Source organism: Lupinus angustifolius, chromosome LG07 (assembly GCF_001865875.1).
Source record: "Lupinus angustifolius cultivar Tanjil chromosome LG07, LupAngTanjil_v1.0, whole genome shotgun sequence".
Taxonomy (NCBI): Eukaryota; Viridiplantae; Streptophyta; class Magnoliopsida; order Fabales; family Fabaceae; genus Lupinus; species Lupinus angustifolius.
The window spans coordinates 18,633,183-18,659,254 of record NC_032015.1 but is presented as its reverse complement, the minus strand read 5'-3'; the positions used below and the strand labels follow the sequence as shown (position 1 = coordinate 18,659,254).

The window sequence follows — 26,072 nt, the reverse complement described above, 5'->3', positions numbered from 1 at the left end:
GTGTGATGCTTTGCATTAAGGAGCTTCGATAGGTGTATCGAAAGCTATATGGCTATAACAAAACCCGGAATTTGTTTCGTATGCTTGTATCTTCATTAGCCCCCACATATGGCTATTGGTTTCCCTTTGGTAGAACAATGAGGCAATCCCTATATATGACCATTGATTTATTTTGGTATACCATTACGAAAATCTTCTATCCTCAAACTGTCTCCATAACTGAACTACTAAAATAGTAACAAATAAATTTTATTGACATCATTGGGAATTGTGCAGTTGTCGGGGTTTGAACCCAAGTGCTCGCTCATACCTTATTGCCCACAACTCTACCAACTGAGTTGCCTCTCGGGGACGACATCATTTTAATATTTAATTCACATAGAAGTTAACTAATGAAAGACATTAACTCCATACTAAGTTGAGGATGAAATTATATTCACTCAAACTTTCTCTACCTTGTTCTCTTCCAACAAAGTAGGTCACCAGATAAATATAAAACTGGATAGCCAATGCTATGAAGGTCTGTAACTAGCAACGGTTTCTCAGCAATCGCCTAAGTGGCCGATGATTACGTACAATCTGACACATAATCTAATCTGCTTGAGCATTCTGTGAATAGAACCAACTTTCACAATGCAGATTTGTTTGTGCAAAAAAGTTAAACCAAAAAACAGAGAGTATTTTTAATTTTGCTCGCCTTTATAATCCGGAGTTCAAATCCTGAAAACATATTATTTGTTGTAAGACTGCATACCTCCCCGGACCCCAGCCGAGTCTCGTGCACTGGACCGCTCCTTATTCAATGTCTAATATCACAAAGATATAACAACAAAATAAAATTCAGAAAACCTAAGTTTCTTGCAGACATATCTTAAGATCCACATGCAAAAAAAATTGTTTGATAATCGATAGATACATGCAAAACAGAAAACAATGAATCAGAAGATTAAAAAAACATAAAATCTCTAAAATTAACATCACTGTAATCTAAACAATTATATTAACAGAGAAAAGATTAATAAAATGGTAGAAAAAAGAGAATAGAGAAAAGATGAAAAAACATGTTAGTGAGTAAATGAGAATGGAAGTGAAGCAAAACACTGACCTCCACGTCATCCTGCCTCACGGTGGCCGCATCCACTCGCCGCTGTGTGGAAGATGATGCGGCGGAGACGGAGCTCCTTAGCATTAGTACATTGAAAATCAAGAAAATGCTTTACATGCTTCCTTCTTTTCTTAATCATAAATAATATTATACAATTGATTACAGCAATTAAGACGACTATTAAGTTTAAAAAACTTATTCTTACGTATTTCCACTCTTATAAATAATATTTTCTTCTTTACTATATGATTTTTATTAGTTTTTTTCTATTGGTTCAAATTAAGAACTTTGATGATGTCAATTTTTTTAGACTATTAGTTAATAAGAAATGTTAAGTGGTATAATTTTATAATCTTATAATATTTAATAAAAAACAAATAATTATTTAATATATAATTTAAGTAAAAATGTCTTATAATATGTCAATTACTATTTTTAACTTATAAGAAATGAGTTACAACTTATTAAGTAGTGAGTTCAAATTTTAATGAATTAAGATGTGGATCTCCATCAGAAATTCAGAATGTCGATCCTGATATAGGATCTAATATTTCTAAATCAAAAAAATTACTTAATATATTAATTGAATAGTATGAATTAGTTTCATTTTAATCAAACATATTTAGTATTTAAGTGATTTTGCTTACCCAAAAAAGGAAAAAACTTGGTCAAATCACATTTTTTAATCAATAACAATTTGTATGTACTCATAACTTTTACAACAAAAATAGTATGACCTCATTTAATTATGGTTTCCAAAACATATTTCATTGGAGTCACCTTTTTTATTATTATTATTTTTGACAAGTATGAGTCACTCTAGAATACCTTAATCGTGAGGAGAAAGATATCAAAGGTAGAGCTAATAAATAGAGTAAAGTCGTAACAAAATAGTCGTACTATAATATATAACTGCATCACCTCATTTTCAGGAAGACCTAATATTTATTAGGTAGTTTGATTTGATCGTGCTTGACGAACCAAAAGAATATAATGTAAGAAAATAGTAGATGGTGAAAACTATGACTAAGGATAGCCCACTCTATACATGAGAAGTTTTATTAGTATTTATATGAGTACCTACTTGTGAGCTTTAACATACACCTGCAAATACAATGCGTTCTCATAGCTATATATATGTGCTTTGAAATTTTGATTAAAAAATTGAAGAATCACTTTGTGTATATGAGTTACTTGTTAGCCAATAAAAATAATAAAAATAATATTGTTTTAACAAAGTGTGCAATCTACACTATCCAATTAAATCATATATGTAACACCCAATTCTGATACGCGACCTTCCAGACGGATGAATATATTGAGCATGCCACCTTTTAAACTTAAATATTTCATGCAAATAGTCATTATATTACTGAGTCGCTACCATTAAGCTACACATGTCAGAACCGGGTGTTACAATACAAATTTAAAAGATTCAATAAGCTTATTAAAATTATTTTATATATTATGAATATTTGCATAATAATAAGCATATTGTAATATTATTCTTTCATTTAGGAAGTGTCTTTAACTCCTATTTATCATTCTTTTCAATTGGATGAATTTCTTCATATCTAATGTTGTTAAACACAAAATTCTTTCAAACATATTATTTCTTTTTTCTATATGTTTCTTGTTTCTCACAAACTTATTGCAATTATTTACAACCTCTTCTATTTATACAATACTTACAAGTTGATTAAACAATAATGTATTAGAATTATCAAAAGATAGCTAATATACTTTGATAAAATTGACATCTTAATTAAACAAGATAAATAAATTATATCTATATACAACTTAGAAATAATTGTGAATCTAATCTTTTAACTAATAGATAAAATTGAAACATGTTTTCTTCAATTTTCCAAGTTTACAACCAAACAAATATATAAGGTAAAAGACTTATTAAAAAAGGACTTGTAAAACTAACTCAAAAATAGAAGAAAAAAATGAATATGATAGTTTTTCCTCTTATTATTTCTTAATTAAAAATGCAAGACCTTTTTCATTATACTAAAATACATACAAATGGAATGAGGGTGATTGCAAATCCTTTGAAAATCTTAATGAACACTTACTTCAAAATTATACAAAATTCAAAATTCGTAATTTTTAATAAAGAACTAATCCCTTTTGAGGTTCGTGGTTGTCCCTCCCAACAAGTATCACTCCCAGGAATCGAAACATCGACCTTGAAAATCCAATGAAGCCTTATACTATTAGACTAACATCTTGTTAGTTATTGCGTGATAATTTGAACATGTGGATCATGTAACCAGAGAAAGACATGTAATATAAGATGGCTTCTCTAAATAAATCAGTAATTTCTATTCTTATTCTACTACCACATCACTGTATACACATTTCTTATTCCTATGCATATATGGCACCATTTCATATTTATTGGACATATAATAGATCAACTTAAACATAGATATGAGTTGAAATTTGTATTGCAATACAAGTTTCAATTATTGAGATGCTAATAATATTTAGAGCACAACAACAATCAAACCATTTTCAGATAACGTAAGGTCAGTTACATCGATCAAATCGTGCTACTATGCTTTATCAATAATAAGTTAATCCTTACAAATGGTTTTACTCCAGTAGGTCCAGATTTCACCTCGACAGTTATGCCACGATGTCCTTAAGCCTATATATGATGGATAGAACGTCTATAACCATTATATATTTGCTTATTGAAACTGAAATTAGTTTCTTTCTAAAACAAATAAATGGAATATAAAATTTCAAAAAAAAAAAACATTTTTTCCGCGAGGTAACAGCTACTACTGAATGGACCATAGACCAACTCCCCCTTTTTGAGACAATTTGTTTTACGTCAAACAATATGTGGCGTAACTCCCGATATCCCGATATAGCAGTAAAAGCAAGACGTGTAGGCGGATCAACTCGTTATTTCTTCTCTAAATCTCTCTAACTATAAGCTATCCTTCATGATCAACTCTCTTAACTGTGTGTTAATCATATTTAGACATTACCAAAAATATGGATAGGAAATAAATGAACATTCTCTCTTATTCAAGTAACAATTAAATCTCAAATGTGAAGCATAACTTCATATATACAATTAAATCTATGAAAGTGCATGAGGAAAAACTTGAAAGCATTTGAGATAAATGAACATTCTCTCTTATTCATGTTGTGTTTTTGTACATAGATGGTGTTGGTTTTGTACAATGAATGCAAAGAGTGCATTGAACTTACCATTTTCTGTCACAACAAGTATACTTGTGAAAAGAACAGTGGAATTGAATGTCTGAAAAGGAAAGTAAGAAAATAAAGAAATGTTTTGCAGTGCATTTAACTTTATACTCATCAGCTACTTCGATATATATATATATATATAACAGCTAACTATGGACAGTGGAAAAGTCTCCGGTGTCTCGATTTAAACTCTACCGACGGGGGAGAGCGGCGGAATTGGATTATAATTTATAGATGCTTTCTCCTGAAGTTCATTCTTGTTCATGGTACTTGGTGGTAGTTTCTGGCTACTTAAAAGCACAACAGAAATGAAGAAAGCCTGTAAATGAGTGATTGTTGAACTGAATTCAACCGAGTAGAATCCATCCGTTGACGGTGCCAACGAGAAAAGAGGCGTGTTATGATCTGCTCCTTCCTGAAAGTTAATGGCATTGACGGCATAAAATGAGCTATTTACGATATTTACAATGTTATATAAGCATTGCCGAAGTCAGAAATGTAAAAGCGTACCTCAACAAAGAGCTGAAATCTACTTCTCGAAACATTTGAACATTGCTTCTGATTAGAGAGAACAAGTAGTTTGCAGCCAACATCCCAACCTCCACAATCACATAATCCGCCCGATTTCCATCGATGGATCAATGGTGAAGGTTCTCCTTGGTTTGATGAACTATGTACACCGCCTGGTAGTATAACTGTAGGACTAAAGGAGATATCATTTTCTCCTGAGCTGCGAAAACATTTTTCGTCTGCCAAGCACTTTAAGCTACCCTTCTCTAGTAAATCATTACGATCCGGTTCTTCATGACCAAAGTTTTCACAAGGGATCTTAATAACAGCAGCTCCAAGCTCCTCACTCTTGATTGGTGGTCCTTCATCTGTCTGATCAACTTCAACACCCGATAAGACATATTCTTTAACAACACACTGTCTCTCGGAGTTCTGGTTCTTCGGTTCGGCGATTTTAGACCTAGAAAACTTCATCTGACCAATGATATTATAGACATATCCACAGCTTTTTTCTTTACTTCCGCGACTAATCCATCCACCGCTCTTTTTCTTAATTTCATTAAGATGGTAGAATGCAAAATAGCAGCCGATGTCATCTTTCTCCCGCGAACTTTTCATGGTAGCAACAAGAACCTTTCTTTCACTGCTGAGCACAAACTTAAATAAAGGTAGTTCATTTTTTATTGTTAGCTGCAAAACGGCTTGAATTGATGACCCCTTTTCAGCATGCAGATTGATTGAATTCAAATTACTTTTTGTTGATGGAATGATTTCAGCTGAACGGTGTATGTTCGATGCCTTAGGTTTCAATATAGGGTCTAATAACCACCGGAATGAGCTGGACCGAGTTCTGTTATGAGCATTTGCCTTCTCTTTGCTAGAATTAACCAAAGAAGCGGAAGATTCAAATGTCAATGGACCAGACTTTGCTTTAACATTCACGGAGCTAAATTGTGGAAGGGTAGACCCCTCCTTGAAACTCAAACTTTTCCCAATCCGATTGAAGCTGAAGCTAAGCCGGTGATGGGATGATTCATTCCCTCGTCTTTGATCTGTCATTCCAGCAGTTTCTTGGTATAGCGATTCCTGCGTATTACTGAAAGCGCACTGGTTTCGAAGCTTAATGTCTAATATTTCTTTCTCAATCGAAGTATCTTCGAATTGCAGACTAGACATCATATTTGAGCACACGGGTTTCCTCGATACAACAGAAGAATGATCGATATCCTGATCAGTATTAACACTATGTTGCATTGTTTCTGAAGCAGAAGAAGAAGCAAGCTCGGCAGAAAAAGGCAGTGTACTCGAATGTGGAATTTCAGAACATGCATCTTCAGTGTAAACCTCCTCAGGAAGTGAAGAGAAAGACAAACTACTCCCGCTTGATTCAGAAAAAATTTCATCTGATGATGTTCTAAAATGAGAGAGGTGATAATAATCTTGAGAACTAGATTGGGGAACCTGCCCGGGACGAAGAAGCACAATATTACTTGGCTTTCTATGGCTTCGTTTTTCAGGAAAATCGAAATCGGACTCCTTCTGCTTATCCATCTTTTTCTTGGTTTTACTTCTGCTTGAGATCATTTTCTGCCGAGAACCATATGAGACTCCTTTATCTTTTGACTTTAATGATGAAAGTCCCTTGTGAGAACTGGACTTATGGTTTCGCTCGTTTTTCTTGAGGCTATGCTGTTGCAAAACCTCCTTGATCTTCGTAGCTTCAACATCAGGACTAGCATTTTCATCAAGAACTAGCGACACACTATGATCCCTTGAATTCGATGCAAAATATTCACCCAGTGTAATTATTTTATCATAATCATTCCTTTTCTCGTTTCGATGTGATGTATCTGACCGATTTTTGCCGATGGACTCCCACGGTCTCATTCTGTTCTTATCTTCAATGATCTTTGTTTCAATCGGTTCAGCTTCAAAATATTGATATAGTTTGATATCCTCAGAGGACACTTTAGAACTTTCAGGAAAGTCTTCCTTATATGATGCCTTGATACTTGAGGAATACAAACCTTTTTTGCGTGTTGATCTTGATGATGATTCTCCACTACTATTGAATGATGTGAAACTGCTCGCTACTCCCGGCATAAATGTTCGCTTGTTCTTCCATTTTTCAAGCTGAGACCAATCTAGAACCCCGACATTCAAAGCTTTCTCTTGCATGTTTTCTCCTCTATCAGAATGCTGTAGAAAACCAGGCAAATTAGACATGTACTTGACAAGCTCATCGCGCTGAGTCGAACTTCCCTTTACACTCTCCTGATTCCGAATCTTTCCAATTACATAAGGATCAGTGCAGGATGAACCAATGTTTTTCTTTGATTCCATCGGTAGATCACTTTCCTTACCTGTCTTTGATCGGCTTTGCCGTTTTGAGCCGATCTTTCTGAGGTCTAAACTAAATCCCATGCCCTCGGAGGGTTTCATTTCAACAACTCATCAATATGAAATGGCATGGAAGCTGGAAGCCTGGCACAGTATCCAATCAAACTTTACTCTGAAGCTTAACTAAGCTCATTTCGCAGCAGAAGAATTTATTCCTTGCTCTTGCAATTATCTGTATCGAAATGTTTACATTTTAATCAGTTCCAACATCGGGAAAGAAACAAGTTTATTTTGAATAGAAAATGAATCCAAAACTACGGTGAAAAAATATCACAATTCCTTGACTAAAAGTTTTTGTTTAACGAGCATCGACTACATCATCAAAAGGAATTCAACAAAAAAAGCAACTACGCAATCAAATTATATTTCAGAACCAAGAAATGATATATATGTATAAGCAGAAAAACATGCCTCCCATATTGCACTATCCGATATCGCAGAACTCAGAGATATTTCAACCGAAAATAAATAAAAGTCAGAGCTAAGGTATTTTCTATGTGAAAAATAAGGAGACATAAATTCAAGCCAAGATATTCAACAATTGAATGATCTTTAATGTCACCAAAGAAATAATCACACAAAGGGATAGTTGTTTTGTTTTTCGGCATAAAAAACAAATGATTAATAGATCCTTGAAACATAAAGCTTTTATTTCAATGTTGTCCAGAATGAAAAGGATGCATGAAGATTTGTATCCAACAAAATCCACATTCTAATTCAGTGACCAAAATTGATGGATATCTACCACTGCATAAATCCAAAATTGAGACAAAATTGAATTATTTGCACAATGCATTAAACCAAAGAAGTGGCTTCTAAATTTGATACTAATAATTACACACAACTTCATAGACCAATTCACAATCTCTAATCAGAACGAAGAACAAACACATAATGATATGTTGAAACCAATTAATGAGCAAGACTATGGATTTCTACAGGCACAAATTTAAACAGAACATAGCTTAAAAGCTACAGAAGAAAAAGATGTAAGATAAAACCAGAAAATTAAAAACAGTGAAATACCCTCTTCTTGAAAAATCAAGAGGAACAAAACCCAGTTTTTAATTTAAAAAAAGAAGCTAAAACACTCATAAAAAAATGATTTTTTTTTAACCCAAGGCTCAACTTTTCAATAACAAAACAAATTACCCAGAAGAAGAAGAATGCATCATTGAAGTAAATATCAAAGTTTGTGAAGAATTAAGAAGAGAACATACCATTACAGAAAACAACACATGAAGTAAGAAAGAGAATAACAAAAATTGAAGTGAGATATGGAAAATCCACCACGTGGGTATGAACTATGATTAAGTGAAATAGAAAGAAACTAAGATAAACTAAAGAACTAACTAGTTTGAAAGGTTCCTATGAAGATGTGAATGGTGATTGGAGAACATGGATTGAAGTAGAAGCAAAGCAAGAAATGGAAAATCAATGGTGGTGGCAATGTGGGTGGTAAAAAATCATTGTTCTTAGTTGTAACATAATCATATTATTCTTGGTATTGGTATGTACTAAATGTACGCAATTATACATTGTGGGACAATCATAATATATAAAAAATTAAAACTCATCATTGTGAATTTCTCATCTTTCCTTCTAGAATATATGTATGGTATTAAGAGTATATATTTTTTTTCATATTTATATATTTTTAATTTCATATAATTTTGGTGTAGTTGAGAGTGATATATTTTTATATGTAAATAGAGTATTATTCTCTAGTTAAAGTATGGTTCTTACTTCAACAAAATCCTTAAAATAATAAAAAATGAAGAAAGAGAAAAGGGAAGAATGTACAATTGCTCTATTTTGTTCATATTTAGAGAATGTGACATTTAGCTGTGATAGTTTGAGTGAACGATATTAAAATTAAAAAATAAACATTTAACAATATTCGTTTGAGTAAGCAATAACAAAGGTAGAAAGTAAATATTTAATAATGCATGTTTGAGTAAATGCTGCTAAAAGTAGAAAATAAATATTTAACAATGCCCATTTTAATTAATGATGTTAAATATTTATTTTCAATCATTTAACAACGAAATTTTTAATGAATGTTATTAAAAATAAACAAATGATGGGTCTATTTAAGGATAAAAGATAAATTGGATTATTTAAGTGAAAAGTAGAAAAGTTGTATAATTTAGTATAAGAATATAAAATAAAGTATAGATCTATTTAAGGACAATAAATAGATTGCATGTCCTCAAATAACATTATCTATTGCTTTAGTGATTGAGAAATACAATTGTCAGTTGGTAATTAAAAAAAATTTATCACAGTTGATGGGTTTATTCAAGTGTGAAGTCTCACATTGGATATGCGGGGAGGAGTGAAAGAGTTTATAAGAAGAATAACTCATGAAACTAATGTCTTATGGTTTTGGTTCAATACATGGTGTCAGAGCCGATGGTTCGGCTGGGACATGGTGGTGGACTCAAGGGGGAGGGGGAGCGGACCGGAAAATGTGTGGTACTCTGACTTATGACTCTTCACTCTTTCCATACCCATGTCACAGTCTGGTCCAACAGAATTAGTGCATCAATGTTTTAAAACCTCAGCATATAGGTTTTTTGGGGTCTTAGTTGATTATATTTTTAAATTTTTTAAGGATTTAACATAAGATGTGATAATCTATATATTTCAAGGACTAATTTGAGAACACATTTTTTTTTAAAAATGATGATGTTTATAACTTTTGAAATGATAAAAAATATAGTTATGCAACTCATCTAAAGTATTCACAATTAAATCTTATAGGAATACAATTTTTTTCTTACATAAAAATGTGAGTTTAGCACATTAAGATTAGGTTATAGATTTCAATGACTGCTTACAACTACAAATTCACTTCTTTGTAAAATGAATTGATGAATCTTCACCAAAATACTTAGAGATTATCTACCAACAAAGTCTTAATTTTAATAATGAGATTCGAACTCACATTGTATAGAATATGAATTGAATCTTTACTAACTAAATACTTAGCCATATAAAATTCAATTTTTATAATGTATCACATATCATCTTTGATGGGTTATATTTCTTTCTTTTTTAAAAATGTATATTTTTTGAAAATTTAAAGTTTAGGTAGATTAAGTCATGTGGTTTCATCATGGTGCATCAGCGGTTATAAAAGTATATAAAAAAAATGTTAACAAGTATCATAAAAGTATTGTCTAAGAAATATATAAAAAGTACAAAAATTAAATCCAATATTTCTCGAAATATAAAAACTTCAGTTTTCAACATTTCCATTTCATTTTCTTCTCTCCTTAAATTATCAACCTAACATTTCCCTGAAAAATATATTTTTTATGAATCAAAGTTTAGAAGACAAGAGAGTGAAAGAATGTGTGCGTGTGTGTCGGGTTTTATTATATGATAATAATATATCATATAACTCCCAACTAAAAGTGAAAATATAAATATGGTTGTTAATTTAGGTTGTACAAACATATGGGGTGCCACTTCAAAAAAAATATGGGGTTAACAATAATATTTTGAGATAAAATTTTCATTATATTTTTATTATAACATGTGCATGTATAACTTAAATGTGTATTGTATTCAAAATATTTAAAAATATATATGAGATTTCTGATAAATAAGAATGTGAATAAGGAAAATGTTAGACATTTGTGACAAGAATATTGATTAAGGATTCATAAAAGATATTTGCATTCACTCAACAATTGGAAAATTAACACATTATACTTTCAAGTTCAACTTTTTTTTGTTAGGTTTGAATTTTATAATCAACACAAAATTCTTAGGCTGAACCCATGCACCTAATAAATCAATATAAACTACCCTAATAATATATTTCGGACAACACTACCACTAAAAGAGTTCACAAATCAAATTGTACTAAGTATATTTTCATGAATGCCAAATATATTTAAAAGTATAACTAACTATCATTTTTGTCAAAGACATAAATTGTTCTTTAGTATGGAAGTGGTAGATTAGAGTCTTGATCTTCATGTTGTACTCGGGTAACAGTTTGGATCACCTTGGACGAGTACCTAAAAATATACTCTAAGTTCTAAGGTGGGTGTTGTAATCACTATAAATCGCTATGTCAGTTCTTTGCTTAGACTGGTGATAATTGCTTTAATCTTATTGGGTATCTTTATTGTGTTTGTATTCTGACTGACATAATGTTTTAGTCAAGGCGGGTAGTTGCATACTAGACTCGTTCTTGTCGCATGACAAAGAGCAACCTGCAATGCTTAGGTGACATGTTTAGTACGGTGGCAAGGTTATGCGTTGTTTAGGTAACATGTTCACACCCTTAGCATGGTTTTGTGCTATTCAGACAATATGTTCAGATCTATACGTGGCTCCTATGATTTTGGAGGTACTCACTAGGTTGTCTAGCCAATGTCGTCCTTTCTTGTAATTAGATCGACCATCCGAGCATGAACGACGACCTTATGAGATAGATCTTATTTGTCTCATGATGAGTCAAGATCCTATAAGTCGATTGATGTTGACCAATCCTAACACTGAATGGAAATAAATGTTATCAGTTTCTCACTAAATTAGTCACCAAAGTTTTAAAATGTCATTACATATGTCTTTTATAACTTAATTGGTGCCAATTTATAACTTGTTGGAGCTTAATTTAACACAACTTAGTGATGTTATATATTTTAAAATCTAATAGTGAGGAAACATTACAGGCTATAAAATCTCCATGTCCAACGAAGTTGCATTCCCAAATGGTAGTACTTGAGATCTTTGAATAAATTGGAACAACTTAATGTAACTTGATTTATGACATGTTGATTAAAAAAAGAGAAAAAAATATATATACTGACAATGTAAGATTTTTTATACTGTCACTATATCATCCACCATTTATTTTCAATCATAATTGACTTTTCAAGAAAATATTCCAAATGAACGGTGAATAATGCAGTGATTATGTATAAATCTTTACACTATCGATGCATAAATATTATACTCTTAAAAAAAGTAATTTGATGACAAACTTCAACTTATATGTGTTGTTAGGTCTTTTGAGCATGAAATCATGTATCATTTGCTTTTCATGGCATTGTTTTCTTCCTTATAACACCCTCTTCTAAATGCCAATATTTTACCCTATGAGTTCCCAATCAACATGAGAGTGCATAGCGCATGGTTTAACATATCATTTATGAGTGAGACACTTGAATTCAATTGCTATTGTTGTGGACATGTGGTCCAAAACATGTGTATGATTGTTGCCTTGCCACTACATTCAATTTTGTCTGCCATTGCCACATAACCCTCATCGAATATTGATATCTATCTACTTTATCGTTATATCTTTTGTCTCACATTTTGTATAATTCTATGTATCATAAAGTGTAATTGGTCAAAAAATATTTAATAATTAAACTTTTAACTTAAATACAATTTTTAATCAATCACAGCTGGTGACACATGAAGTCGTAAAAGTTGTGGGGCTCCCTACTTATTTAAGTACTTCTCATCTATTTGGGCCTTGTAAGATTGTATGGGCTTTTTAGTACCCAATTGTTGGAAATTTTATGTGGGCTTGTGTAAACATTGGTGAACCCATCTTATGGGTAATAAAGACTTAATTGAATGTGAAGTATATGATGCTAGAAGGGTATGATTCAAATTCAAAGTAAGCTTGAAGAGGAAGACGAAAAAAGTAGGGAAAATATTTTTATAGTACAATTTCAGACACGTTTACACCCATGGAATATGAGTAACCACTCCTTTTTCTATAGACATGATTACATATTGAACTATTTGAGGTTTCCAATACTATTTTAGAAAGACTTACAAGCCAATGATCAAGTTTTCACCATAACAAATGGCCATGGTCCAACTTCATGTATTAGGAGTAGTGCTAACTTTTAAGTAGTTTAGAAATGGATGAGGCTACCTAAAAACGAATTCAGAACAAGTTGAGGATTAATGTATATGAAATGCGAGTTCGGATCATCTCTGTTAATGGAGAGGCAGGTACAAAAAAAGCAAGGGAAAAATAATATGGTAAGACATTTTTATCCTTCTACATATAATGGAATAACATTTTTGTCATTAAAAACACAAGTAAAAACAAATACTTATCTCTCCATTAATGAAGAAGGTCCTTGTTCATAAAATGCACAGTGTGGGGTTTGTAGCAGTGAGGGTTGGCAGAGGTGGCACTAAGATAGAGACTTGAACCGCGATAACACGAATGGACCTGAAGTTAGGGTGACATTTTCTCTTCCTCTATGAAGTCGATTTCTCTTCATATCCTTTTAGTGATTAATAACATTAACATTGATAGATGTGGAGGAAGGTATGAAAAGTCAGGAATTGAATCTTTAATGTAAATGACGATATAATATTAATGTGCTAGAGGCTTATCAATTTGGTAAGTCTAGTGATTTTTTATGATGCCCTAAGATTGTTATTTAATCATGTTCAGACATTACATTGTCAATTTTTAGGTCTTTTGTTAAGATATCTCATTGTCTCTTAAATGATAAACTAATCCATTTTTGGATATCGCAAGTGTCATTTCTTATATGTGTCACTCTCAATAATGAAGATCAACTTTTGACTTTGTAAGATACTAATGATCTAACTTTTTCCAACCATTTTTCTAACTCGTTAATGATATATTACATTGTGTATTTAGGTACTTTATTTTATTTGAATTGTCCTACATGTTACCTTTTAATTAATTTTTTTTGTTTTAGTAATCTTCATAGTTAATTTTAATATTAAAATAGGATTAGTTTTTAACAAATTTGTAGAAAAGACATATTAAATTTAACTAAAATGTGGATAATGGATATGATGATGTTAAAGTAGTGTTATATGAACAACTAAAATTCCACAACCTTTTTTATAAAAAATTAAATTGTCATATTCTTTCACCTATTGTCTATCTTTTATCTTTATACACATTCAAAAACCAATGTAAAAACAACTAAAAATAGTTAGTGTAGGTTATCAATATAACATTTTGCTCATGGTTATATAAGTACATACAGGACATGGTTATAAACATCAAAGTTGTTATCGTATGGTGAATACTCTAACATCTTATTTACATTTCACTCGAAGTCATCTCTATTTTATAATTATTTTATATAAATCTAATATAAAAATAAATCTCATTTATGTACTTCTATCACCTATTCGAATATCATATTCTTAAAATATAAACTTGGAAAATTTTGTATTTAATCAAATAAGATTATCATTTTTATTTTACTAATATTGATTTTACACTTTTGGGAAACATTTGGTATTTATATTAAATTTTGAAATAAATATATTTTGTTTTGATTGATTAAAAATACTAATATATGGAGTGAGACAAAAGACGGTCTAATAAAAACCTATATCGAACATCACCTAAAATAATGGTTAGTGAAATGAAATATTTCTTAGTACAATAATACTATTTTGGCAATCAATTTGTGGTAATTTTAAGTTATCATTTGATTTTAAGATAATATTCTTAAGTTGTAGATAAAAAGTAAAAGATAAATAAAAATAATTTGATTTATTGTTCAAGAAAATATTAAATTTAAATAGTTTAATTAAATTTATTAAAATAATTATGAGAATTAATGAAGGACAACCAACTCCAAACAAAAGTAGTTTCAATTCCTTATATAGAAATGGCCATTCCAATGAGGCATGCCTAATGTAGGGTGGGTGCCCTAAAGAAGGAAAAAGTGAAAATTGTGACACCAATTAAGGAACCAAGTAAGGCATAGTGTGTTGTTGTTGTGTATTTATCTCTCATAGTCAGAAACATAACTTTTCTTTCTTTTCTTAGTAGAGAAAAAGATGTACGCACCATGTAAGAGTTTTTTACATTGTCACTCTATTATTTACCATTCATTTTTAATTATCTTTGATTTTTCACAAAAAGTAATCTAAATGAAGTAGATGATACATTAATTGTACATAATTTTTTACACTATCAGTGTATCAATATTAGAGTCTTCTTAGTAACTTAGAGTTGTGTTAACCTATGCATCTCCTTCAATATTATTGATAGCTATGTTTCATTCCAAAAGTATTTTAGAATAAAGAATCAACCACCACCCCATTGGTAAGTTCCAAGAAATTGATTTTTTTTTAAAATATAAAAATAATTGCCATCAATGAAAGATGCATATAAAAATGATTTCTTGGCATTTCAAAAGAAAAAGAAAACAAAAGGCAATATCTTTATGAAACTTACACGTGTTAAAGTTGTCTCTAACATGCTTTTCTTAAATTCTTCCCAACCAAAGAAATGATCACTCACACTAGGGTCTAGGACCCATGAACTTGTTATCAATGTCTTTTAATCAATAAAATGTTAATCTAGTTATATAAAATTCTACTAGATTTTTAGAATTGTCAAAAATATATAACCAACACTTGTTGGAATTGACAATTATGTATCTTGATAGTCATTAGTTATTTACTCAAAAATGTGAAAAAATATCATTGGTAGTATCAAAAAATTTGTTTTCTTTAAAATCTTACTCTAAATTTGTTTTATATATGCTTTATTTTATCTTCAACTCATAGGCTTGACAAAAAAATATTATATCTTTTTTTTGTTTCCTATATGTATCATTGCATTGTAGACAATCTTGTCTGAACCGTAAACATCTACAGATATGTGGGCTAATTTCTCAGCGGATATTTTTAGAATAAAACTATTTTTATCAAGTGGTATTTAACATAATAACATTATCATTTATTTCATCTCGAAAAGAGTAGTTTAGTTAGAACACCTTATACTATTTTATGTACTCATTTGATGTTTATATACTACAACATTTCTTATGGACGTTTTCTATATTTACTTACAGGCAAATGGACATTGACCCAAACCAAACTGGTCCTTTTATATGTAAGTACACTATATTCGTCTTTTTAGTGTATAAATAAGGTATTAGTGTTCTATTAAATTTAAGTTCAGAAAAATATGTACCCAATGGTAATATAATATATATATTTTTTATATTATTACTACTAGCGTGTTGACATGCACTGTCGTGCTTGTCAACCCGCTTTCCTATCGTTTGTAATGTATAGTTTGTATTTTATAAATTCAAATATAATTTTTTGCGCTAAATTTACTGTTGAATTTATTTTTTGTCTAATATTCAATTTTTGAAATACACTTTTGAAATAAGAAGATAATAAGGATAAAATAAGAAAATAATATTATATGGTTTTTTTGGTAGAAATAAAAAGATATTGAGGGCAAAATAGGAAAACACAAATTACACCATGATGGGTGGTTATTTTGTGTTTTCCCTTTATTAATAGTATAGATATAGATATCATAAATCATTTATACTTAATTATCAGTAATTTTTAAATATAACTAAAATAACCAAATAATAAAAATAAATCGGATGATATACTAATGTTATGTAAGAGTATAATATCTATGGGCTTTCCATATAAAAAATATTCAGTCAATATATCATCTATCATTTATTTGTATTATTTTTTTTGAAGAGTCAGTGCTGATTAAAAATAATTAGTATGTGATGATCTGTCATTATATAAAACTCTTAGATTATAAATGAATATATTTATACATTGTCAACACATTATTTATCATTCATTTATATTACTTTGAAAAATTAACAATAATTTGAAAATAAATAATAAATAATGGATTGGAAGTACATGAAACTCTTACATTTGGTGTATAAATTTTCCCCTCTTATATAAACATTTACACTTTGACGGTTTGAGCAAACATAAATATTAAATAATTAAATTACACAAATAACAAGAATATTTATGAATACTGCACATCGTATCCAGCTGCTATACCACTCCTTGGGCAAAGCAAAAGCCACTTGCACTTATATACATTAAAAAAAAAGTAATTCCTATATATATATATATCATTATAAATATTTATATAGTCAGAAAATTATTTATCAATTATTTGAATTATTATTTATAAAAAATGGAAATTTAATTATGATTAAATATGAATGGTGAGAAATTCAGTAATAATATAAAAACTCTTACAATATTAACCTATACATTTTTTTCTACTTAAAAATGCATTTGGTAAATTATAGGAGTATATTTTTATCATTTCTCTTATTTGCTTAAACTGATCCTTCGAATTAATTATAAGCATTAAATTGAGTAACAATTACAACTAAAACCGACACTTCCATTTTAATATATTGCTTTTACAAGGTAGTTGGTTAAGGTTTTTTTTGTTTTCCCACAAATATACTCGTACTGAAAGGCAATACTTAAAACTTTGCTTAAAAAGAGTCAAATATATATCACTTGAACCCATATCCATTGGTTGACTCCAATAAATCGATCATTCAAATTAATTTGATTCTAGAGGTCTAATTGGTTTTTGTCATATTAAACTCAACCTTCACTTATTCCGGTTCCATTTTATATTGGATTTGGTGAAAGATATTCAGTGTTGTTTTTAAAAACTGTTCTTGTTTAATTTTGTTCAAGACACTATTAGTTATTTCTTTATAAATTATACTCTTAAGGGTTTGTAAATTATTTAATGCACTGAAATTTAAGATACATTTCAAAAAGAAAAAGAAATATATTGGTTCAAGTGGTGCAACTTTCCCTTTAAGCAATGTATTTGGTTCAAATATTGTCGATGAAAAAATACTCACTGAGAGAATTAGCCTTATATACTTGTAGAGTTAGTCTTACATACTTATATACGACAGTATACTTTGTTTTATTTCCCATTATAAAATATTTCTTTTAGTGGCCGGAGAGAATGTTTGAATTTCGATTACACAAAAATCAAATCATAAAAAAGAATAAATATACAAAATGATTAATAATTATAGAAACAGTAAAAACTCATCATTATTATTCCTAGTAATTGGGCGAGATAGGTTGGAACCCTACAAAATGATTCCATTGGGGTTCAACAGTCCCTTAATAATTGCTTTGTTCTTATTACGGTACCCTAAAGCACTGAATAAAAGAACCAAAAACTGAACCCATCCACAGTTTTGTCCTTCCTGTGACCCTTCAAAAAGAACAAAAGTAACTGATATATCACTGCAATTTTCAGCTCTATTGAGAGGACCCTAAAGCATTATTCTTAAACTACTACTATGGCTACCCAAACAACACAATATATCTTTATTTTCCTACCACCCACTTAAAAACAAGCATTTTTTTTCTTCAATTTTTTCAAATACAAATAAAATCATATTCCTTCTATAGTACTTGTATTTTCATCCCCTTCTCCTACATTATGAAATTCCTACCCTTTTTTCTACCACTAATTTATTTAATAAAGGAACTATTATTCTCCTAAGCAACCAAAACTCAAAGGTTCATTTTTTAATCAATAAGTCCACTCTTGTGGGAGAAGACTAATCTCATGGTTCATTGCTGGTTGAGGCCTCAGATTTTTCTTCTGTTGAAAAATTGCATAATTGCTTCTATATCTTGGACCAGCTGCAAAAAAGTCAAGGACTCAAAGTTCAATAAAACAATTTCAATTAAATTACATAAAAAATATTACTAAAATATAAAGGATTTCAATATTTTAATGGGGTAGTACAAATCTACTATAAAAAATATATTTTATTATTTAGTACCATTTTCCATGTTTGAAGTAGCATTAAAATGATGTAAGTTTTGTTGCTGGCACCCCACTATGTCTCCCATCTTTTTTTTGTTTAGGGCCTGCACCACTCTCTCTGGAACCAATGCAGTTGAACATGCTGCAAACACATAACAAACCATTTTAGGTTTTAATATAACAAATATCTTCTTTACAACTATTATCACTCTTATTATATTAAATAAGTTCAATAAATTAAAGGTGATTTTACTAGTTCAATGCAACAAAATAATACAATCTTCATGCTTTTTAAGTGTGGTTGCAATCACAATTGTGTTACATTAGGAAATTAAAGCAAGAACTAAGATAATATTGTATTTGGTTGTGGATTGCAATCTAAAACACTTTAAATTATGAAGACCATAAAGCATAAAATGTACTAGCTCCAATGTTTGGTCGATCTCTTAAATTGAACAAAGTAATGATGTGAACCACCAACACCATAATAAATGCACCAATTTATTTCATGAAAACATGTAGTAGTACTACCAACAAGAGAGGATTTAATTTAAGAACATGAAAGGCAAAGAACAGTGTTCTGACCTGGCTTCTTTCTAGATTCAGTAGCAGGACGAGGCAAAAACACACCAGTTCCAGTAGATTCTCTTCTACCACCACCAAGAAAAATAGCCCTCATTCCATTGCCATTAGACCCAAATTGTTGCTGATGATTCTGATTCTGAATCTGTTTAGCATGTTGCAGAGAAGGCCATGCAGTTGAAGACAAATCATGTGGCTTGTTGTTGGTTCTTCCACCTCTATCTGGAGCCACCATTAGGTTCTTGTGACTTTGCCTATGTTGGTAAACACCCCAAAGTGAAGATGAACCATTATTCTGCTGATTATTCTTCTGCTGCGCATACATTTGTTGCTTCCTCATCATATCAAACTACACATGTTCAACAAAATAAAGATTAGAACAAAAACATGTAACTAACATAACCACAAAGGAACTGGCGAACTGCCGCAAATTAATGTTATACATAGTCCATCTTAAGCTTCGATAAAAAGTGAAAGTAGTGATAGACAGACAAAGTAAAATAAAATGTGAAAGTTGTGTTAAACTGTCGCTAACTTAAAATAAAATGTGAAATGTGTGTTAGAGTCGACATTGACAGGCAAAGTAAAATAAAATCTGAATGTTTTGTTAGACTGTCGACAGCCAACATAAAATAAATTGTGAAATATGAAAGTTATCTTAGACAATCGACAATCGATGTAAAATAAAATGTGAAAGGTGTGTTAGGCATTCGATAACTAATGTAAAATAAAATGTGAAAGTTACAATTAGAATCGACTACCAATATGAAATAAAACGTAAAAGTTGTGTTACACAATCGACAACAAACCGAAAACCTTGTAAAATCTATGTAGATACATTTATAACAAACAAAAAAATTAGCTTACTTGTGCCATCTGCAATTGCTGGTGAGAAAGTGATTGTTGGGTGAATAAACCACCAACAAGGGGTTTTCTATTATGAAAGGGATAACTAGTTTCTTGTTGATTCAGCCTCATCCTTTCAACTTCCCCTGCAGCTGCATGTAGCAGATCCCAAGTGGTCCTTGCAGAGGACATGTTATTGCATACACTGTTAGGGCTACCTTGGCTTGAACCCTTGCAGCACTTTCCACAACCACTTCCAAAGCCACATAGGGTTGATTGTGGTGAACCAGAGAACAAATTACCCTGAAAAAAGAAAAGAAATAATAAGGCCAAAAACAAAAATAAATAACATAGTTAGAAAAAATATCAAAGTAGAAAAAGATAAAAAAAACAAAATAGCAAAACTAGTTTAAAAAAAGCATAAAATACTTCACTAAAATAAAATTTAACCTAGAAACAATAACATACATGAGAAAAAAGCTCAAAGTGTGATTAAACCCTAAAAAAACATAGTAATTCACTGATTAAGCAAAAAAAAATATAAAAAATAGCACACACAAAAAAAAAACGGTTGAGAGAAAATTAGTGAAACGTTTCAAAGAAAAAAAACTAAAAACAAAAATCTAGTGTTGAACTGAACAAGAGCATTCAAAAACATAAAAAAAAATGGAGAAATGTTTGAAATAACAAACTAACACTGAAATCAATAACTGAAAAGAAAAATGAATAAATATATATATATAAAAGAACACTATGCTGTTGTTATTTTGTTATATTACCTTGGATTTCTTAGTGTTGCTGAAATCAGATTCAATGTTAGAACGAGCATTGAGGCGATTGAACTCAGCGATTTGGTGTTGTTCATCTTCATCACTCTCAGTTTCACTAGAACCACTAAACGGTGAACTACGGTAAGAAGGAACAACATATAATCCACCATAGCCAAACTCAGAAGAAAACAGAGTTTCTTCAACAGAAGAAACACCATTGTTGTTAACATTGCTTTTCGTTTTCGAAGATTCAAATGTTTCATCATCATCATCAGAAAGAAACTGTGATGGAAGCCAGAATTCACCGTCATCCAAATTCTCAACCATAGCCATAATAATGAAAATAATGAACAGAGAAGTTTTTTGAGAATAAGTGCTTTTTTTTTTGTATTTGAAAAACTAACTTGTGAGTGAAGGGATTTTAATTTTTATAAGCGATTTTATGAGAGAGAGTGTGTGGGTCCCAGTGGAGGCAAAAAAGCAGAACATGGTGAGAGAAAAAAGGGTAGAGAGAGAAAGTGTGGGGTGCGTGTGAGGGGAAGTTAGAAAATTAGAGGAGTGTGTGAATTGTTTCACGCGGTAGGGATGAGTGTGAGGTACACGCACCTTCCATGCAAGAATATGGAAAATTGGTATAATTAAAGAATTATTTATTGATTGGAGGGTGTTGCCAGCTAGTTATACATTGTTTCAATTTCTATTTTATCTTCTTTAGCTACTTATACATTTTGATAATGTACTATCAGTATAAAAATTATAGACAATTATTAACATTTTTGTAAAATTAATAATAATTAAATATTAATGATAAATGATATAATGTTAATATATAAAACTTATAATATATTTTTTCCGGTAAAATGTTAAGTAAAAATGGGGGGATGTGCATTAGATTTTATACTATATTTATTTTAAATGTAATTATACAATAATAGAATATTTTATATTTGAATAGAAAGTATTTACTATGTAAAGGTGCCTATACTATATAATGTATCTAAAAATATCTATCTATATCTATACTATGTAAGGTTAAAATATTTTATAACTACTTAGACAATATATTTTTTCCTTGCTTATTTTTCCCTTCAATTAACTATTATTATAATATTTTCCAACATAATAAAAGAAATATTAATGGAAGTTAGAGGAAGTTACATAAACAAAAAAATATCAAACCATGCAATTTTTAATGTGAGTTTTAATAATATCATAATTTATTTTTTACATAAATTATAATATCATATACACTCAACAAAAAAAATTGATATACTTCTTTAAAATGAAATATGTTAAAATTAAATATTTAATATTAAAAAATAAGAACGTGGATCGACATATAATTGATTATTTATCGACACATTAGTAAAAATAAAGATAATTAAGTATTTCATATAAGATAAGTTATATTTTCATACCATTAAAATTATGACATATTTTCTATTTAAATACTTTGTATGAAAATATTTTTAGAAGCTAAAAAATATGACACATAATAAATTTAATGTCCTGATGGAAATAAATTATTTGATGACAAATTTTATTCTAAAAAATAAATTACAACTTTCTTTTTGAGTGAATTCCAATGATAAACTTTCATTTTTTTATCCTAAATGTATTAATAGGTTTTTTCCTTAATCATTGCTGCTCTTGAGATAACAGTTGGCAAAATCATCATTACAAACATGATAAACATGTAAGTTAATCATTATTAACTTTGTAACATATTTTTATATTATGAGTTTATCATTTTTCATTTAAAAGTTATTGAGTGAATTACACTGACATCCCGTGAGTTTTACTGAAATTATAAATTCATCCAGGACATTTTTTAAACTTTCTTAAACCCCAGTAAGTAAGATAGATAATTGTAATTTTTTAAACAAAAATAGTGACGAATGATATATTATGGAGACAAATGTAAATAGTATAAAACTTGATATATATTCACAATATAATATAATATATTGGATTTGTCTTCACAATATACCATATTTTATTTGACTTAATTACACATGTCATAATTTTTTATTTAATAAATTACATTTATCTATCTTACAGGAGTAACCGGTGCAATGTATATGTATAATTATGGGTGTTTTGTGTAGGTTTTAAAAAAGTCTGAACAGTTTATGTAATTTTACTAAAACTCACGGAGTGAGAGTATAATTCACAATAATTTATTCAATATTGACTTTGAAATGAAGATAATATATCTCAATAGATATTAAGCTGATACTAAACATATAAACATATAATTAAGAGTATAATATATATATATATATATATATATAACAATTGTGTAAATATTTAATATAACATCTATTATTTATATTAGTGTGTTGACATGCACTGTCGTTTCTGTCAACCCGCTTTCCTATCGTTTGTAATGTATAGTTTGTATTTTATAAATTCAAATATAATTTTTTGCGCTAAATTTACGGTTGAATTTATTCAATTGGTCTAATATTCAATTTTTTAAATACACTTTTAAAATAAGAAGATAATAATGATAAAATAAGAAAATAATATTATATGGTTTTTTGGTAGAAATAAAAAGATATTGAGGACAAAATAGAAAACACAAATTACACCATGATGGGTGGTTATTCTGTGTTTTCCCTTTATTAATAACTAGTGTGTTGATAGCCACTATCGTGTCTGTCAACCCGCTTTCCTATGATTTATAATGTATAGTTTGTATGTCATAAATGTCAAACATAATATTTTGTGTTAAATATTTGTAATATACAGTTGAATTTATTTGATTGGTATAATATTTTACATTAAAGACTGATAGTCATAATGTAAAAATAAAAAATAATTAACCAAATAATATGAGCATATATTAGGTGGAGAGGAACATTAGGTTATAGATGATTTTTTTGTAAAAATTAAAATATAGTGAGGGCAAAATAGGGAGAATCACAAATTACACCATGATGATAGTTATTTTGGGTTTTCCCTTAGTATAGATATAGAAGTATAGATATAGATATTTTATTACAACTTTGTTAAGATAAGAAATGGCGGGGATTGTATTTCAAAATGAAACAACATGGATTACAAATGAAACGTTATCTTTTAAATTTTCATTATAGTTTTTTGCATTTAGTTACTATGGTATGATTAGAAATTCAAATTTCTTGGCGTTACAATAAGTGGAATTATGTTTGAAATTTTGATAATATATTTATCTTATTTTTTTCGTTTTTTAAAGAATGGAAAATTGAAACGTATGGTGTGAAAGGATGAGATATTTACTCTTCATGAGGTGCAAACCAAAAGTGGGTCCCAATCCAACATTTAGAAATTAGAAAATATAATTAAATGGATTTAATTTGTATAGACCCATAGTATAAATATGAGTAAATTACATTGACACTCCATGAGTTTTAGTGAAATTACACAAACTACCCCTCATTCTTTTACACGTACGCGAACTTCCCCTAATTTTTATACTATGATTACATTGATTACCCCGACATAAGAAATAAGTGTAATCTTTTAAACAAAAAATGTGATAAATGCAATTAAGTTAAACAAAACATGATATATTGTGGAGACAAATCCAAATAATATATGAGTCAATATCTCTTTTTTATTTTTGGTTCGTTACACTATACTATAAGAGCGATTTAAACAATATCTAATTAGAATTATTGATACATTTTGTAATAAAAAATAATAAAGATACATTGATTTGTATACTATTTGGATTTTTCCTCATATTTTTTAACTTAATTATATTTATCACATTTTTTATTTAAAAGATTACACTTATTTCTTATGCATGAGTGGTCAGTGTAATGAAAGTATAAAAAATATGGAAGGTTTGTGTAGGTGTAGAAAATTGAGGGGTGGTTTGTGTAATTTCACTAAAACTCAGGGGGTGTCAGTGTAATTTACTCTATAAATATCTTTTACACTGTCAGCAAATTATAATTATCTTTAATTTTCAAACAAAAGTAATACAAGTGAAATGTGAATAATGTATTGTCAATATAAAAAAAACTACATATATTATAAACTCTAATTAAATACTAACATTTTAAAATACTTTTCTTAGTTGTGTTTCCCAATTAGATTTTGAAAGATAATTGAAGGTTTAGGAATCATTCTAAATTCTTCTCTTTCATTTTCTTTTATTTCAAAACTCATCACAAACAGAGAGATTAATAGGTTTTATTTGTGAATTGATTACTAAAGGATAAGCGGGAAGAAAAGATTTATGAGTCATGAAATAAAGTTTTGATCTAACTCTTAAGTTATTCATTTTATTCTTTCGTCTAAAAACTAACCCGCAAACAAATTCTTAACATCATCCTTCAAAGTTAAATCAGAAATTAAATATAGTAGAAGTATTAAAAAATAAAATCATTACTTTTAAAGTATTAAATATTTAATTCTCTAATATTAAAATATTTTTCTTAGCTTTTTAACATTGATAAAGTTAAAAAAATCCTAAATAAAATATAGTCACAATATCTTGGAGATTTTTTTTAAAAATCAAATAAAAGTACATCATTTTAGAGTTAAGTATTCAAATTTTATATATTTCATTTTAGAGTTAGAATGTTTCTTTATTAAGCATACTTTAAGTTTTAATTTTTATTTATTATAATGTTCAATTTAAAGTGTAATAAGTGGTTATCATGTTAATTGTGGTTACATGTGATTATATGGTTTTTTTGTGTATAAATTTAAAATGTTAAGAGCAAAACAAAGAATGAGAAATTAGTTCATGATAGTAATTATACTATATTTTGCCTTTGTATATACTAGCGTGTCGACAGACACATTGTGTCCGCCGAATTCTTATTTTATAATATTAAATATTAAATTTATATTTTTTATTTTAGAGAATTAGAATGTTTTTTATTGAATATATTTCATGTTATAATTTTTGTATTTTTTATATTATCCAACTTAAAGTGAGATGTATTAATTATAGTTATCTACGATTATATGATTTTACTTTAAAAATAAAAAATATTAAGAACAAAATAGGAAAATAGAATCATGG

General features: G+C 29.2%; 1 protein-coding gene across 1 annotated transcript; it reads right to left on the bottom strand.

Annotated features, from left to right (window-relative positions):
- LOC109352614 lies at window positions 4,273–21,521 on the bottom strand. The gene is made up of 6 exons (XM_019594737.1): window positions 21,056–21,521; window positions 20,298–20,579; window positions 19,434–19,779; window positions 13,346–13,351; window positions 4,850–7,191; window positions 4,273–4,754 (listed from the first exon to the last, which is right to left on the bottom strand). The coding sequence occupies exons 1-6, from the start codon at window positions 21,377–21,379 to the stop codon at window positions 4,524–4,526; spliced, it is 3,531 nt and encodes a 1,176-aa protein (XP_019450282.1). The 5' UTR covers window positions 21,380–21,521; the 3' UTR covers window positions 4,273–4,523.

Excerpts from the sequence above, each read along its gene's own strand:
- LOC109352614 (XM_019594737.1), bottom strand. The coding sequence starts at position 21,379 with ATGGCTATGGTTGAGAATTTGGATGACGGTGAATTCTGGCTTCCATCA. Across the intron at positions 19,780-20,297 it reads AGCAATTGCAGATGGCACAA|TTTGATATGATGAGGAAGCA; the intron begins GTAAGCTAATTT and ends GAACATGTGTAG. Across the intron at positions 4,755-4,849 it reads GATTTCAGCTCTTTGTTGAG|GAAGGAGCAGATCATAACAC; the intron begins GTACGCTTTTAC and ends ATTAACTTTCAG.